The sequence below is a fragment of the Malus domestica genome, chromosome 09, assembly GCF_042453785.1.
Source record: "Malus domestica chromosome 09, GDT2T_hap1".
Lineage (NCBI taxonomy): Eukaryota > Viridiplantae > Streptophyta > Magnoliopsida > Rosales > Rosaceae > Malus > Malus domestica.
Window position 1 is genome coordinate 4961347 of NC_091669.1, and position 12728 is coordinate 4974074.

The 12728-nt window shown below is 36.4% G+C and overlaps 2 protein-coding genes across 6 annotated transcripts; one reads left to right on the forward strand and one right to left on the reverse strand.

Moving 5' to 3' along the window:
* Nucleotides 1–2664: 2664 nt before the first annotated feature.
* Nucleotides 2665–6366, forward strand: LOC103421535 (rhamnogalacturonan I rhamnosyltransferase 1). Of its 3 annotated transcripts, XM_029107900.2 has the most exons (9): nucleotides 2674–3064; nucleotides 3163–3790; nucleotides 4076–4143; nucleotides 4265–4350; nucleotides 4461–4614; nucleotides 4706–4995; nucleotides 5086–5290; nucleotides 5381–5538; nucleotides 5690–6366. In XM_029107900.2, exons 2-9 carry the CDS (start codon nucleotides 3490–3492, stop codon nucleotides 5940–5942), a joined length of 1515 nt encoding a protein of 504 aa, XP_028963733.1. In that variant the 5' UTR covers nucleotides 2674–3064; nucleotides 3163–3489; the 3' UTR covers nucleotides 5943–6366. The 3 variants fall into 3 exon arrangements, with proteins under 3 accessions (XP_070661178.1, XP_028963733.1, XP_070661179.1); XM_070805077.1 differs by having other exon boundaries at nucleotides 2665–3790; XM_070805078.1 differs by having other exon boundaries at nucleotides 2762–3790; nucleotides 3896–4143.
* Nucleotides 6367–7459: 1093 nt separating this feature from the next.
* On the reverse strand, nucleotides 7460–11192 carry LOC103442455 (transcription factor BIM2-like). Of its 3 annotated transcripts, none has more exons than XM_070804965.1 (8): nucleotides 11009–11192; nucleotides 10852–10925; nucleotides 10591–10675; nucleotides 9955–10024; nucleotides 9756–9851; nucleotides 8681–9051; nucleotides 7964–8093; nucleotides 7460–7848 (listed from the first exon to the last, which is right to left on the reverse strand). In XM_070804965.1, the coding sequence occupies exons 2-8, from the start codon at nucleotides 10913–10915 to the stop codon at nucleotides 7738–7740; spliced, it is 927 nt and encodes a 308-aa protein (XP_070661066.1). In that variant the 5' UTR covers nucleotides 10916–10925; nucleotides 11009–11192; the 3' UTR covers nucleotides 7460–7737. The 3 variants fall into 3 exon arrangements, with proteins under 3 accessions (XP_070661066.1, XP_008379463.2, XP_070661065.1); XM_008381241.4 differs by having other exon boundaries at nucleotides 10591–10687; nucleotides 11009–11189; XM_070804964.1 differs by lacking the exon at nucleotides 11009–11192 and having other exon boundaries at nucleotides 10591–10705; nucleotides 10852–10998.
* Between the last annotated feature and the right edge of the window lie 1536 nt (nucleotides 11193–12728).

The following is a 12728-nucleotide window of genomic DNA, read 5'->3' on the forward strand; positions in this document are numbered from 1 at the left end:
ATTTCTATGTGAAAAAAATACATAAAAATCACTTTAATTATCCCATGGTCGCTTGAATGATTCTTGTACGCAAATCATTGATCGTGTAGAGCAACTGAACTACACATAGTTTTTATGGCGAAAGTTCATAGTTTGCCCACGACTCAGATGAGGGCACCGCTCATTTACATGGCAAAGCACAACAAAATGAAGAGAAGTCTCACTTTTGACCAAAAAGTCAATGTGAATGATGAGTGATGGAAGAACAAAGCACAAACATGTTACCTATTTCATATTTAGACGTAGATGTGAGTTATGTGAGTTAATTTAACGCTTGAATTACCTTTTTGTTTTATATAATGGAGTTGAGATCCTCTCCAGATTTCATTGTCCAGAGTTTAAGAACCAAGAAATTCAGACCGTTCAAAAGATAGATCGGGCCTTTATTTTGTGTGAAGTAGGCCAGTAAAATAGATTAATGAGGACCGCATGATTCAATTTGATTGGTCCGCAATTCTTTATCTTTGAGCTTAGGATAGTAAAATCCGGAGAGAATATTCATTATAATGGATTAGAATTCGCTTTCTCATAAACAAATGAATGTGTGTTGCATTTTCAGACCAAATGACATTCAAAACCAAATTGGTCTGTCAAAAGACTGACAGATATCACGGGCATGTGTCACAATTGCAAACTCCAAACCTTCTCTCTCTCTAAGCAAAACATGAGCACAAACGGTCACAGGACTCTCACTGACTTAAATGAAAGAAATAACAAGGCAATTGGCTACTTTACCCCTAAATGTAAGAAAACAAACTTGTATACAACGGATAAGTCACTACTGCGGCGGTTATCGTAAGTCAATCATACACTATATATACTATAAAATAACATGATAATGTTTTAGCTTGAATTACTATCACAGTGACATCTCTGAGAGCTATTAACAGCTAGCCAAAAACTGTCCAAAACAGAACTTGTGTTGGTTTAATGTCCATATGTGGTGACAGGGAAGTAGTCAGGCACCGCAACCACTAAATTAAGCTCTGCAGATTGCCCCATCACTGTTTGCAGGTTGCAGACTTGCAAGTGGCAATCACAAGGTTTACCTTCATTTGCCCATCACTAAAAATGCAATGCTGATTGCAGAGCAATAAAATAGCAATGTAAAACAATGTAACCACTCAATTGAACTTTCAACATTTTTTTATAAAAAACAAATATATATATATATATGTATATATATAGTGCAGATCCATGACACCATTTATTTTACACAATCTTTTAACATTTTGTGAGGTTCATCCCGTAATATATTTTAACGATCCGAGCCATTTTTCTTTTAGAACACCATTCATATCATCCTTCCAAAAACATTAGACAATTCCAGAACTATTACAATATTCATTTGTAGTGAAGAAAATGGACGAATATAATTCTACAAAGAAATTGTAAACCCTTAATCCAATGGTCATATAGTTTTAGATTTTGTTGATATTTTATATACATAATTTTTTTTAAGGAAAGACTTAAGAGGTCGATGATTCATATCGTTAAAATACATTATGTGTAAAAAAAGTAGTATCTCGTCTCCGTCTCATATATATATATATATATGCTTCTTTTTTTTTTGAATTTTAACGAAAAGTTCCCGGTATTGTTCACTTTAATGAAAAACCATATTTTTACATTAAAAAGTCAATCATGGTACTATTTATTTTATCCTTTATTTTAGCCTTATCGTTAAAAGTCAAAGTTTTCAAACCCTTTTCATTAGTTTTTTTTTTTTTTTTTTGAAATGAGCAAACGAAAAGGCCCCAAATAAATAGATGATTGTACCTTTTACCCAAAGGATTACCTAGCCTGATTGTTTTGGCATCAATTGTACAAAAAATGGAAATCTCTTAACTAGTAATATTTGGATGGTTAAAAACTTTGTCCTCTTACAATAATTGTGTCTTTGATTTTTTCGAAGAAGTCATATGGTATGTAGTTCAGCTTTCTTTATCAATATATATATTCCCAACTTTGGAATTCCCAATGTGAATGAAGAAGCTCTACTTTTTCTTTTTTTTTAAATACATCGATATACTTTTATACTAAAAGAATGGGAAGTTTGACTAAGTCACATAATGAAAAACCTAATTTGGTATCAAATTTGTCATCTATAAGATATCAACCTAAGATCTCTTACTTCTAAATGAAGAAGAATATCATCAGACTATAGTACAAAAACTTTACTTAATTAGGTAAAATGAATGATATGTCAAAACCAATAAGTTAAAATAAAGAGCAAATGCATCCATTTTACCACAATGGAAACTACACCTACCCTAACCCAACCAAATTAGACAAAATTTTGAGTGTCGTGGATTGTATACACTTCAATAGAAAGTTAATTCTCTCTAAATTAACAAGGGATAAAACAAAAAGTTCTATTTTTTAATTTAAAATATATTTACGCTAAGAAGCGGGGGCTTGAGTAAACTACACAATAGACAAGTCATAATAATTTAGTACTGAAGTCGTTACCATCAGAAATAAAAATCAAACATTAAAACTCTCACTTACAAATGAAAATAAACATCATTAAGTCACGTAAACATGGTTTTAATTTTGTTCATAGGAGTCAACATATTTGACAAAATAAAACATATAAAAAACGAATTACTTTGGTCATACGGCAAAACAACTGACACGTGAGTATAGCATCCATTAATTCTAGTTATTTGTAATTAGATTCTGGTTACAAAATCCACTTCCCTACCAACAACAATCTAAAAAAATAATCAAAAAACAAGGGTGACTTGTATTTGATTTCATCTTTGTCCTTTCTTACCAAGTATTTCTGGGGTTTTTTTTTTTTTTTTTCAGAAAGATTGTAATCTCAGTCTTTGGTGTTCTTCTTTGGCTCGGCCTGCTATAGATGCGTTCTCTCCAGCCTTGATTCAGCCCTTTTTTTTCTGTTTCTGTTTCTCATTGAAACTTCTACGACTCTCTTTCCAGCCACCACATTCTTCAACTTTCCCGGCGCTCGCCGGATTCTTGGCCGGAATCACACCGGAAAATCAAAGAGCAACGCAAAGTGAGTGTTGGGTTTGTCGAGATTGGTCATAAAGTTGCATTCTTTGAACTCTTTTTGGAGATTTACTGTTTTTCCTTTCTGGGTTTTGATTGGTGAAGCTTTTCAACAATGGCGGAAGCTTCATAGCCGTACGAGGGGGAAAGGGTTTTTTGGGGTGGTTCCAGGGAAAATCTGGGTGTTGTGTTTTGATTATTTTAGTGCCGGACTTCACCAGAACCAAGAAAGATTTAATCTTTTTTAATTCTTTCGAGGTGGTTTCGGATATGTCAATAACTACTCGAGCATCCATTGACTTTCATCTGTGAAATATTTTATGTTGAATTGCAACAAGTTTGGTGCTTGAACGGTTGAATGGTTGACTAGTTGAATGGTTGAATGGTTAAATGATCAGTGGAAAAATTGAATGAGTTTTTTAGATCCTTAAAATGTGCAAAGCTGAGGCCTTTGAGAAGTTTAATTACGGAGAAGCAATGAAGGTGGGATTTAAGTTGATAAGGAGAGTTGAAAGGTTGAAGAGCTCAGTGTTGAAGAACTCATGGCTGCTGATCATCCGGGCGATCGTTACAGCGTTGGTGTGGGCGTCGGCGGTGCAGCTGGTTGGGATTTGGCTGATTAGGGGGCCTAGTTTGTTCAATGTTTGGCGTCCTTGCACTCAGTTGGAGTTGCCTGTTCATGCCGTTGAATTGGCTAACAAGCTTCCAATGCCAATTGTTCTCCCACCAAAGAGTATGTTTTGTTCTTGTTTGATGTAAAATCTGGATTGATTTCGTGTTTAATATTTCCGCACACCCTTGTTTATTTCTCCTTTGGTTTATTCAATCGAAAGAACAGAAATAAACAAGGTGTGCAGGGGCAGGGCCAGAAAAATTGTGCGCGGAAATCGTTTCTCCTTAGAGAACTGATGTTTGAGGGAGTACATTGAATTTTCATTCTTCATTCTAATCAGTTGCTGTGCATGCTAAATTGTTTGGATGAATAAAAGTTGTGATTTACTGGTGCTGTTTGTTTCAGGGGTCTACAAAAACAATGGCTATCTCATGGTTTCTTGCAATGGAGGATTGAATCAAATGCGAGCGGCAGTGAGTTGCTAGCTACCTACTTCATCACAATTCTGAACATTCTTTCCTTCGGTTTTGATATTTTATCGCGGTTCTGTCTCCCACCTCCATGGTATTTTGCTCATTGTTCGATTTCCTGCAGATCTGTGATATGGTTGCAGTTGCCAGATACTTGAATGTCACACTTATAGTTCCCGAGCTAGATAAAAACTCCTTTTGGGCTGCAAGGTAGGTCAATTTGTTTTCGAGTAAAATTACGAGGAATCCATAATCTCATTGTAAACCCCTTTTTATGAATAAGGAAAATCTGAATGTCCCCTTGTGTTGGCACTTGGCAGTGAGTTTCAGGACATTTTTGATGTTGATCATTTCATTACATCTTTGAGAGATGAGGTTCGAATATTAAGGAAATTGCCACCGAAGCTCAGGAAAAGAACTGTATACTCAATGCCACCGGTTAGTTGGTCTAACATGTCCTACTACCTTCATCAGGTTGGTTAGAATCCGAGCATCATTCTGTTTCCTTTTTGGTTTATGATCATTCTAAGCAATTGAACTAACTTCTAGAGGTGTTTTCCAACAGATCCTGCCTCTGGTGCAGAAGTATAAAGTAGTACATTTGAATAAAACTGATGCTCGAGTAGCTAACAATGGGCTACCTCTTGAGTTCCAGAAGCTGCGCTGCCGGGTTAATTTCCATGCTCTGAGATTCACTTCCCAGATTGAGGAAATCGGTAGAAAGCTTCTCAGGATTTTGAGAGAAAAGGGCCCTTTTCTGGCTCTTCATCTCCGATACGAAATGGATATGTTGGCATTCTCTGGCTGCAGTCATGGTTGCAGCAATGATGAGGAAGAAGAACTCACCAAAATGCGGTAAATCCTCTTTCCATTTTTAATCTTTTCATGCATCAATCATTACTAGTTTTTCGATTATTAACCTCTTTTAATTATGGAAATTGTTAGATATGCTAACCCCTTGTGGAAGATCAAAGACATAAATTCGGAAACGAAAAGGCTAGAAGGCTTGTGCCCCCTAACACCAGAGGAAACTGCTCTGGTGTTGGTTGCACTTGGAATTGATCACAACGTCCAGATTTATATCGCCTCTGGAGAAATGTATGGCGGAAACAGAAGGATGCAAGGTTTAAAAGCTGCTTTTCCGAATTTGGTAAGTAAAAGGAAGAAGAAGAAGCAACCTATTCAACAATTATACATCATACGACTGCCATAACAGTTATCTTGAACTTTTGTGCAACAGGTCAGAAAAGAGACGCTGCTGGAGCCTTCGGATTTGAGGTTTTTCCTGAACCACTCTTCCCAAATGGCAGCGTTGGACTATCTAGTCTCCTTAGAGAGTGATATATTTATTCCTACGTACGATGGAAACATGGCTAAAGTTGTTGAAGGCCAACGCAGGTAAATACATGTTCAATCCCCATCTCCATAGATTACTAGTTCAGAACATCGTCTAACCTTTTTAACTTTTTAGCAAGATAATATCTGTTAATTTCAAATGATGTTTTGATCCGAGAAATAAGTTTCTCCTTGGCTTTTTTTCATGCTTCAGATTCTTGGGTTTCAAAAAGACAGTTTTATTAGACAGAAGGCTACTGATTGGATTAATAGAACAATTCAGCACTGGCTCATTGAGCTGGGATGAGTTCTCTTACATTGTGAAGGAAGCTCACGCCAATCGGATGGGGAGCCCGAAGAAGCGAGTTTCGATCCCAGATAAACCAAAGGAGGAAGATTACTTCTACTCAAATCCACATGAATGTTTGCAGCTGTTAGATGAACCCTTCAGAACCAAAGGATCTTAGCATGACAAAGAGATTGGTTTTTTCCCCTTCAAAATTATCTGCATTTTGTACCATTGAGAATTTTTCACAGGCAGTAGTTTAATGTACATAGAATTGGGTTGGGGGGGTTTGATCTTGGAGCCACTGCTTCGGGGGAAAGATTTAGGACGTCACGCTGCGTTCTAGAGGTGCATGTAAGTCTCTCCCTCGGCTTCGGATGCTCTTGATCAAAAAGCATTTGGAAAAATTTGTAAGAGTTTTCATTAATAAATCAGGTTTTATGGAGAGAATACCAGATAAGATCATTGTAATTAAATAAGGGGCAATGTAGTTCACTTTCCTCAAAATCTCTCATGTACTTGTGTAAGCATCATTTTTTGCAACAAGATATTGGTGAACTAATCCATGGTCATATCATCTGAATGGAATTGAGATCTTCTGTGAATCTCTGTATTCGAAGCCGACGGATTTGAAGATTCAAACCACTTATTTTAAATCATGCGGTCCTCATTAGTTTATTCCACTGATCCATCTTACACAAATGAAGAGTCTGGATCTATCTTTCTCTTTCTTCAATGATCCAAATCTCTGAACCTTTGGACACTGAATACTAAAAATCCGGAAAAAAATCTCGACTATGTTGATTCCATAAGAAAATAATTAACAAAAACTTCAATTACTTTTGTGGATAAAATACAAAAAGTGAACGCGGTGAACTAGGCATGCGTAGGCGAATGAGATTGGTGGGGCCAAAAGCCTCCAACGCTGACAGCAACATGGCATCTGGAAAGCTGATATTTCTAAGGTATGATCCCCATCATTTCATATCCTTAATTTATTAGTTTAGGAGTCTGCACCAAACCTTGTTTCTCGAATGAGAATCTTCTTCGGTTCCTCTTTTTTGAGAATTCTCAAATCATATAAGTTTATCGTATATTGTACAGTTAAAAATTATTTTAAATATTTTTATTTAAAATTAAATATAAATAGTATCTGAAGAAAATTGACCGCACAATATACGATAAACGAACACGATTTGAGGATTCCTGGAATCCTCACAAAGAGAATCCGATGTTTCTTCTTCGTTGTTTAGTTTTTCGGTTATACCTAGGTTGCTTAGTTCCCATCAAAATAAAATATATGTATTATTTTAGAAGTTAGGGTACACCAACCCCATGCTTCCAAGCATAATATTAAAGAAGAAATCATGCCTAATATAATGCGGAGAATAGAAATGTTACTGTAACACTATTTCAAATTATTATTATTATTATTTAAAATCGTGATACTGTATGATTGAATTACAGTCCTCAAGGATATGAGGGTGCGTAATTAGCTTGAAATATTGTCGCAATACTTCTCAATGAATGTTTTCTTTGAACAAATTGTTTTGGGAGTTTTAGTCGTTGAATTCTTAGCTAAGAGTTTAACAGTTATGAAACTCGGTACATGTTATGAGCCAGTTCATTCTAGAATTTTTCTTCAGTGTGGTTTAGAGAGCGAGAGAAACTATGTTAGTTGAAATGAGTGATCCAAGAGAACATAAACAGGGCCGAAAGCCGCTTCACTTTTGATGCATGGAACCATCCATCTGAAACTTCAAAAGTACCAACAAATGAATATCTCACACTTCTATCTACGGAAAATTCATGCACAAAGGAGCACAAAACATATACAATTGACCTTTAGCCTAGTTGTTCTGTTGCCAATATAATTTCCAAACAAAATGTGACCTACCCGAGAACCCCGTCAACCCCAATAAAACCACGAAAACCAAATATAACACACTAAGAAAAGCTAGAAACTATCTACTAGTCTAGCCGTCTCTTGTTCTGTACCGCTTATGAGCCGGTTCAAATCCCCCATCACAGGTACTTACTTGAGCCTGTGTCATCATTTGATTGTTCATGGATCGGTTTACACGTGCCTGAACGAACAAATATTAAAGCAAAAGGGAAAGATTGTAAATTTCTATTGGTAGCAGATGTAGCAGTCACAGTAACAATGGGGTTTAGCATGATGGTTAGAGATTATGAACGAACCTTAGAACTAGATGCTACAGATGTCAGCCCACTGCTTGCTCGATTTGCAACATCCATTTGAACAGAGATGCTGGCCAGGGACAAGTCCAGACCAGCAGATTGCAGTGCTTGCGTCAGATTGTTCAAAACCCTGCTCAACACAAAAACCGACTCAGAAACAGCGCAATGTTACTTTTCCATAAAAAAAAAATTTAGGCTTTTTAGCCAAAATGGTCACTGAGATTTGCACAACTCCTCACTTTGGTCCCTAAGATTTGAAATCAATAGAAGTGGTCCCTGAGATTGTCTACCATCAATCATTTTGTTCCTTGGGTGAAAAATTATGTTAAATAAGGATCAAAATAACAAAATTGCCCTCAATTTAGTAAACAATATGCCAAAATAATTTGACCAAATTTGAGGGTATGTTGTAATTTTATTCTTATTTTATGAAGATTTTTCACATAAAATGATTGATTGTGGACAAACTCAGAGACCAATTCTATCTATTTCAAATCTCAAGGACCAAAGTGAGAAGTTATGCAAATCTCAGGGACCATTTTGGCTAAAAAGCCAAAACTTTATTATGATAACTTCTTGTAATATGCCAATCGACTATTTTCAAGTCTCCGCTCATAGACATGGTTGGTACTCCAAGAAGATAAACATGTTAATTAAAATAAAAATATTTGGTAGCTGGTGCAATAAAGTTATTGAGAGATATTTCTGGGAGCTCACCCTTGAGAGTAGGCACTTGAGATGCTACCAGATCCACTATGTTCATCCTGTTTATTCAGTTTACCATCTGAAACGGTTGAAGATGTTATACCCGCCAACGATGGGAATTGCGGCCGAGAAGCCATGTTCCGAACATCAATAATAGATTCCTGCAACGGTTGTGTGGGTACTCCACTCCCAATAGAGTCTAAGATGCATTGTTGCTGCACATTAGGAACCAATTGAGTAGCTAGCCCAGCAATGTGATCCAGTGAGTTTTGAGTGTTGGGGAGCATTGCTGGTGAGACAACCACATTATTCTCATTACCCGAACCATTGTTCATAACTTGAGACTGATCTGCTAAATTTTCTCCAGACCTGTTATGATTTTTCTGTGGCAAACAAATAAATGGGAGGTCACTAAGTTTCCACGGGGCAGACTACTATATTCAATACACTAGGCAATCTATATGTATTTGGTAACACCGAGACAGTTGCTAGCCATACTATTTCTTAAAGTCAGAAGTAAACTTCAAAATCCTAAATAAGCCCAAAAATATATAGGGTTTGAGTCATCTCCGGTAAGATCTTGTTCTCCCAGTAACAGTAAAAGAGCTTCTCTGCCTGGATTTGGGTGCATGTTGCAACTGTTTTGTGCAGGTGTCTATGTGGTGTTTGTCTCATGTACCATATACATGTTATGATGTAAAGCACAACAGAATTTTATAGTTTTCCAATTTTGTTCTTCCACCCGTAATAAGAACATAAACTGCAGCTTCCGTCTATTAATTTGAAAATTACACAAATGAACTATTGCAAAAGATACAGTCCGACAGTGAATCCCGTGGTATAAAGGCAAGCTTCTATTGTCACTAGTTGGACATGCTTGTTAGCACATGCCAATCCAAAGTATGTCTAGCAAATGTCGTCGTCTGGTCAAAACAGGTCCTTTCACCTTTTTCAGGCTCAAAGTAACATGTATAGAGATTGACAATGCAATACAAAAGTGATAAAGACATATGACTCCAATACCATATCACATGCAAGCAAACAATACCACACACGCAGAAACAGGTATCGAGCATTAGAATTTTACCCATGGCACCAGTTTGGTTGGCTCCGGACTCCACCCTTGGTATGACCCCTCGTATAAATTTACCTTCTCCTGTAAAAAATTTATATACTCTATAACCTGCATATAGATACAGTAATATTTCAATATGATGCTGAACACATTCCACCAAAAGAATAAGTTAACGAGGATAAAACGTTAAAAACACGATTGGAATGCATACCTCCAACAACAACGAAGCCTTATCTCTTTTCTGATCATTCTGGGGTATGATATCTCTCAACATCTGAAATCTGCCTCAGAAATATATATTGCCCAGGTGAGTGAACAGTTTACACCCATGCTACTAGAACAAAAAGACCCGCATGGCACAAAGCAGCAGCAAAAAAAGATAAAAACTTTATACGACAACGAGAAGGGAGGGAAGACTACAATTGAAATTCAACACAAAATGCTTTCATTAGAAATAAACAAACAAATAACCACTCGGTAATCGCTTCTCAAGTTTGCTAACTTGCATGACCAATTCACAAATTGAGTTTCGAATAGCCAAATAGGCTTGGAAATTGTTCGCCTACAAGGTCAAACAATTTAAAGAATTTGGTAATCGTAAAGTTTCGATTTTTAAGAAGAAAAAATCACTTTAATTCAACAACTCATAATTTGAGCATAACATTCAACAAAATATATACTGTCAACTTTTCCAGGTAGATACATTGTGACGATTGGCATTCGAATCAGAAATTTTTCGAGTTCAAGCAACACGGAAAATCGAACAATATACAACCAAGATCGACAAAGAACAATTAAGGGAGTGCTTGAAATAGAAAGGGTAAAGCTTTGAGCTTGAAGAGCTTGCCTCTCATTAATCTTGCTCCTCCGACGTTGCTCGGTTTCGGAATGTTTGGACCGGTTCTTCTCCCTGCCTTGCCCTTCTACCTTCACTGCCAATTCCCCTATCATTTCCTCATTAGCTTCACTCGCATACCAATTTATTATTTTTCAAAAAATTAAAATTCTTTATTTCTTCAAAATAATATAAAATAAAAACCAACAGAGCCACAACTTTTAGCTCACAGAGGAGAGAGAGAGAGAGAGAGAGAGAGAGAGAGAGAGAGACCTCCATGAGACACTTCATCGTCGTCTTCAAATTCATCGTGGTGGCCCGTTGAAGCTTTCGCCATCTCCGACTGCCTAAATTACATAAATTTCTCCCGAAATTAAATATAAATACACAAAAAAAAATATGATGACAATACTACAGAGAGAGAGAGTACTGAGGAGCACGGGGAGGAAGGAGCGGTGTGAGAGTGAGAGGCGGCGATGGTGGAAATGCGGAGGTCCGGGACCAAGATGGGGGCCCGAGTTGGGTCCGACGGAGCTGGAAATAGTGGAAAAAGGGTCTGGTTTTGGTGGACCTTTTTGTGCTGATGCGTTGTCGTTTTGGAGTTTTGTTTTTGCGCCAACGGTTACAGTGAGACAACCATAGAAATTTTATTTGCAGCCCTAGGTGGCGACTCCTACTGTTGCTGTCGTTTTCCTAAATCATTAATAAATTATTATTAAATAATTAAACATTAAATCTTGATTACCACTCAGTACTACGGTCTGGTGGTATTCCTCCTCATTGAGAGTGAGAGATCTTAGTTCAAATTTCGTAGATGACGAATTCGATACCAAATTAGACTGTCCATTGTGTGGTTTAGCTGAACTCCCAATATCAATGTACTCAAAAAAAAAAAAACATTAAATCTTGATTATTCTCTCAATTAATTTTTTTTTTTTCTTCAATTAATCTTAATTTATTATTTAATATTATTCTGTAGTGCCCGCCACTATTTCTAACGTGACCTGCCACCGCGCCTAATTGGTGCATTTTTTTTTGTTTTGTTTTATTTTGCCCACCTGATAGGTTTTGGGTTTAAATTTAGTAAATGATGAATTCGATGTTAAATTAAGTTGTACATTATGTGGCTTAGTCGAACACCCCCTCTCCTTAGTGTAAAAATATCAATGTTATAAAAAAAAACATAAAATCTTGATTATTCTCTCAATTAATCTCTTTTTTTCTTCAATTAATCTTAATTTATTAATTAATATTATTCTGTAGTGCCCGCCACTATTTCTAACGTGACCCGCCACCGCGCCTAATTGGTGCATTTTTTCTTTGTTGGACGCCTAATTTGTTTTATTTTGCCCACTTGATTATTATGTGAATATTATAAAATATTATGTAAAAAAAAAAAAAAAAAGATGATAGAAAGTACATCAAGAGTCAAATTTTTTAGCGAGTCTCCTTAATATTTCTCTTTCAATTTACGATAAAGAGATTTGAATTCATGTGCAAGAATGCAATAAAATACACGCATTATTCTGATCGACTGGCGTATCCTGTAACTTTAACCTGACACTGTCCAAGACTTCTAATGGTCATCATAGTTAAGCACGTGATTTTTTTTTTTTTAACAATAGTGATGTAGGGGAACAGGTGGGGGGAAATGACTCTTCAAGCATATGAGTCAGAGTAAATGCTCTTAACTAACTGAGTTACAAGCTCTTTGCAATGCATGGTTCGCTTTTATATAAATACAAGGTTGTTTATTTGATATAATATTTTACATTAATTATATTCTTGCTACATCAATAGTGTGGCAGTTGATGTAAGTCATGTGACTTATTACATATCTTACATTATTTCTCCATCATTGGACTGTAACAACGGAAAATAATAATCGCACCTTCCACACTTGTTGATGCACAAAACACTTTGATTTCTAGCCAAATGTTTTTGTTTAATTTATTCGTTTCGATGGCCAAAAATAAAGAGATGTGTGTAAGAAGAGAAAAAGAGCATGCTGTTATCATTTTCCACGACAATTTACTTCTTGCAGATCTCAAAGGCTTCAAGTCAAAGAGAGCCATGGTACCCTTCTTCCTTTGCTATGCTTGGAACAAGTTGAGACTCATGGTATGAGCCGTTGGCATGCCGTAAGTTCA

Bases quoted from the DNA above. Each gene is read 5' to 3' on its own strand.
- LOC103421535 (XM_070805077.1), top strand. From the start codon at position 3,490: ATGTGCAAAGCTGAGGCCTTTGAGAAGTTTAATTACGGAGAAGCAATG. The intron at 4,615-4,705 runs GTTGGTTAGAAT...GTTTTCCAACAG, and splicing joins TGTCCTACTACCTTCATCAG to ATCCTGCCTCTGGTGCAGAA. The intron at 5,291-5,380 runs GTAAGTAAAAGG...TTTGTGCAACAG, and splicing joins AAGCTGCTTTTCCGAATTTG to GTCAGAAAAGAGACGCTGCT.
- LOC103442455 (XM_070804964.1), bottom strand. From the start codon at position 10,915: ATGGCGAAAGCTTCAACGGGCCACCACGATGAATTTGAAGACGACGAT. The intron at 10,706-10,851 runs GTCTCTCTCTCT...ATGCGAGTGAAG, and splicing joins CGATGAAGTGTCTCATGGAG to CTAATGAGGAAATGATAGGG. The intron at 9,052-9,755 runs GTAAAATTCTAA...TGTTTGCCACAG, and splicing joins CAACCAAACTGGTGCCATGG to AAAAATCATAACAGGTCTGG.